Here is a 4,647-nt window from a genome sequence, read left to right as displayed (position 1 = left end):
TGCTGAGAACATTTAGGATAATTCGGTGTAGCTATTTTGAAATGTACAAATATAACTGTTAACTATATTCATCTGCTGTGTAATAGAACACTAGAACTCTGATAACTATCTTTCTTCTCTCTACTCACTTCTATGAAATCAACTTTAAAAAGACTGAGTTCTCATTCAGAAAAGATAGGCATTGAGGGGACCAGCAGCTGGTGTAGTATTTAAGGTGCTGGACAGTTCCACATCACTGAACATGGTTCAAGTCCCAGAACTCGTGGCTTGTTTTCTCACTTTCCCTCTTTCTGTATCTCTCTCTGGTCAAGTTAAAATAAATGAATGAATAAATAAAATAAAATAAAATAAAATAATTATTTTTTAAAAATTTTAAAGGATAAGCATTGAATTTCTGAAGAAAGATAACATAGTAACTGATGTAGATTTAAGCTTTGTTTTCACTTCCTTGGTTGAAAGAGAAAACGCAACAAAGAAAAGCAAAGGGAGAAGAAAACTTTTTTTTTTTTTTTGAGAGATTTTCACTGTAAGGCGTGTGCGCTCGCCAGACAGACAGAGAGAGACATAGAGACAGAAAGCGAGAAATCACCCCCCAGGGGGGATGGTCACGCCGCAATCCCTTCTCCTCCATTCTCCTCTCGGGATCTTGGGCACGCACGCACATGCGCCCGGCGTGAGTTTTAAGCCACCGGGTCCGGGACGTGAACCGCGGTCAACTACGTGGGAGTCCAGCGACATAGCCATTATGCTAACTGCTGGTTCCCAGGGAGAAGAAAACTTTTAATTCCAGCAGGGCACAAAGGTTTATACCTCAAGAACAAAAGTTTATTAAGCATGATATATTTAGAAACATACCTACTCTTCGTCACATTGTTCATTCTTTCACACAAAGTATAAAATATCAACATTTAGGCAATGTTTATGTCAAGCACTGTCCTAGGCATTGCGGATACAGCAATAAACAAAATAGGCAAGACCTTTGCCTACAGAGTTTAAAACTAGTGGGGAAAACAAACAATAAGTAAAACAATTAAGGAAAATACACAGTATATCTACAGTAAAGTATTGAGAAAGAAAAACTAAATTCAGGGTACGTGCATATGAATGTTAATAGAATGAAAGACCACACTGAGAAGGTGACATTTGAATGAAGTTCTTCATTCAAATTGAAGAACGTCATTTTCTTCATTTTCTTGGAACAAGCATTCCAAAGAAAGAAAACAAGTGCAAGGTCCCTGAGGCTCTGACTCATATTATAGAGAATCATTCTGGCTACTATGTTCAGAGGAGTCTGAAGAAGAGCAGGGACTCTAACAGAAGGATCAATAAGGACTCTATTGTAATAATCCAGAAAAGAGAAGCTAAACTTAACAGCATTTGATTTAGACAAGCTATGGACTATAAGAGGGAAAAAAAAAAAAAAAGTAGCAGTGATGGTCCCAAGATTTCTGCCTGGAGTAACTGAAAGAAGAAAGTAACCACTCACTGAAATGAAAAACACTGTGGGAGAAGTTTGGGGAAATATCCAAAGTTCAGTTTGGACCCTTTAGGTTTCGTGCCTATTGAACACCACAGTGACTATGTTGAGTAGGCAGTTAGGAGTCTGAAGTTTAGGAAAGAGGTCCACATACTTTAATTACATGCACCCCCAAATTACAAAACTACAGAAATATAATTATACAGATCTTTAGATTATGAGTTCTTTTACCCAGAACCTGAATAGGGTATCGTTTATGACTATTTCTTCTGAATATTGCGTTATACTCTGTTATGTGCTTGTGTTTTAAAAATATATTAAATAGAGACCAGCAGATGGTGTAATAGTTATGTCACTGGACTCCCACATAGTCAGCCATGGTTTGAGTCCCAGACCTGGCAGCTTAAAACTCCCACCAGGCACTTACGCACGCGTAACCAAGATCCAGAGAAAAGAATGGAGGAGAAGCAGTTGTGGCATGACTATCCCCCCATCACTTTCTGTCCCTCTTTCTCTCTCTGTCTCTCTGGTGAGTGCACATGCCCTATAGTAAAAATTTCGCTTTAAAAAAAATAAAATACACACACACATATTAATATTAGTCATTTCTAGCAATAATAGTATCAAACAGTGCTATCTTACAACACAGTGGGGAATATAATTTAAGATTTTCCAGTATCTTTATATCCTATTCTCTGAAGTCCAGAAGTTTTTTTTTTATTAGTGTGAACTCTGCCATAAACTCTACTATATGCCTATGTAGATGTGTAGTGTCTGAGTTATTAGAAAAATTTCTCAAAATGATAACTGACTTTATAAGCATTCTTTTATGTGGTAATTTAAATGGAACTAAAGAGCAGTCTTAACTCTTTTCCATTTTATCTAACTAAATAAGGTTAAACAGGTAATACTAACTCAGAGGTTTGCATACTGAAGGAACTGATTATCAACACAGCATTTCCAAGTTGATTTAATGTAAGGCTCTCCTTCTATTCTCATGCTCACAGTTACGCATCCCAAAGCTTGTTTCTTTAAACTGAAGCAACACAAAGATTTATTCTAAATTCAATAAAGGCAAGTCGTTCTTGAAGTGGTTTTTATTCTTTGGATATTTTTTCTTGTGATCTGAACACATTCAACTTTTACATTTTGAGAAGAGAGATTAAAAAAAAACTAAGTGGAGAGAGGAAATAGATTTCCATTTAAAATATCTCTACCACAGCTTCCATGTAGTCTCTCCAAACCTGGTTTTTGTGAAGACACAAAAGCAAAATGTAACTTCCCTCCTACTTCCAACTTTCTAATTCTAGAGTAAAGAACTCACAGAACTAGGCAAGAGTGGGGAGGAAGTGTCTATTTGTGTGGTACATGTATGTTCGGGTGAGGGTAGTGAGGGAAGAGGCACTTAGACAATGACACCAGTGGGAATAAGATTGGCATTTGGAGAGGTGCAATTCCTGTCAGTAAAGCTCTCCAGATCAAAGCAGTGATGGGGCAGCAGCGTGAAAAACACAGTAAGCAGTACAGTATGTGCTAGGAGTTTCGCTTAGCACACATACAATAAATTAGAATATAGAAAAGCCAGCAATGAGTGATTGTAAGTGAATATACCATTTATTAGAGAAGTGATGAAAGAATCCATAAAGAGTAGATGCACATAAACCTGTCCTGGAGAAAGAGCCTTGAGAACAGAATTCAGTGTTCACACATACCAAACAACAAAGAACATAGAAAAGGACCAAGGTTTGTGAAGATAAATTTTGATTGTGGTGTTAAACTTGTATAAAGATAATAGAAAAACCCAGCATAGGACTTATAATAATGAAAATGAGAAGGAAAAGAAGGAATTAAAAATAAAGTAAAAGAAACATATTCTTAAAAGTCAAAGAAATAGTATATTCATGAACATAATCTAATGGAAGATCCAGAAGAAAGCTCTTTTTAAAAAAGTTATAGAGTGTAACTAGCAGGTGGCATGGTATTTAAGATGCTGGATTCCCAATAGTCAACTTTGGTTCGAGTCCTGGACTGAACAGTGGCTTGAAAATCACAACAAACAAATAGATTTTTTAAAAATGTGAAGTCTAAATATTACTGCGTAGATGCTATGTATCAGTAAATAGTTACTCATTACTGAACAGTTACTAAGTAGTAAAGCTCTTATAAATGTGCAATTGTATTAGTCTTTTTAATCCTCACAATAATCCCGTGAAATATGATTATCCCTTCTTAGAAATGAAGATTTATACAGGTTCATAAATCTAGTATAAGTTCAGAAAGGGGAGGGCAGCAGACAGTGTGGTTAAGGTGCTGGACTCCAGCTGATCCCAGTTCAAGTCCTAGAGCTCACAACTTGCTTTCTCACTGTCTCTCTTTCAACATCCCTTGAGGAAAATTAAAACATAATAATAATGAATAAAATTAAATAAATTATTTTTAAAAGTAAAAAAATGTTCAAAAAGTTATGTGCCAACTATGGTGGTGCAGACGATGGGATTCCAGGCTTGATACTACATCATATGAGAAGTCCAGGCATTAACATCCCAGGCCGAACTGAATGCACTGGGCATGCCCATGATCCTGGCTGGTGGGAAGATTATGGTGGGGGCAAGGGGATCACATGGTGGGACCCTTTCAAGGATACTGCTCTTTCTCAATAAACATTTTTTAAAGAGCATTAAGACATGGCTATTATGAGACAGAAGTAGCAATTTATTCATCCACTCACTCAAATGTCTTATGACTAGGCACTTTGGATGTATTCACGGGAGAAAGAAAAGAATTTTGCCTTCAATGAGCAAGGTGTAAATTATTGTGTGAGAAGGTGGTGAGTTCGGGGTGGGGCTGGGAAGGAGTATTACAGAAAAAGATTAAATTTGGAAAGTATATGGTTGGGGCTAGAAATTAATGAATAGAGCTGAATTTGGGGTGTTTTTAAGTGACACTGAGAACCTTTGCTTTCAAAGGATAATTTAGTCTAGCAACTTTTATTTTGTGAGTTAATACATTCAGTATCCATTTTGTCATTTTATACTCTATTTTTTATGCTTTCTAGATAATTCTTTCTTTCCTTAGTTGTTGCTAGGTATAGATAGGCCATTTTCTTGTTATTTCTCTGTTTAATTTTTTTAATGCTTGAGGTTGCATGCACACATATGAAAGGGAGAGAG

At 36.4% G+C, this 4,647-nt stretch overlaps 1 protein-coding gene across 1 annotated transcript in view; it reads right to left on the bottom strand.

Annotated features, from left to right (window-relative positions):
- Positions 1 to 2,392: 2,392 nt before the first annotated feature.
- RAD51AP2 (RAD51 associated protein 2) overlaps positions 2,393 to 4,647 on the bottom strand; it is a 13,972-nt gene continuing 11,717 nt past the window's right edge. The window contains 1 exon segment of the mRNA XM_014589549.2: positions 2,393 to 2,513. Coding sequence (XP_014445035.2) covers positions 2,393 to 2,513 — 121 coding nt within the window.

The sequence above is a fragment of the Tupaia chinensis genome, unplaced genomic scaffold (genome assembly GCF_000334495.1).
Source record: "Tupaia chinensis unplaced genomic scaffold, TupChi_1.0 Scaffold000045_1, whole genome shotgun sequence".
NCBI classification, from domain to species: domain Eukaryota; kingdom Metazoa; phylum Chordata; class Mammalia; order Scandentia; family Tupaiidae; genus Tupaia; species Tupaia belangeri.
Note: the sequence above shows the minus strand (reverse complement) of the source record. Positions and strands in the feature narration are given on the sequence as shown.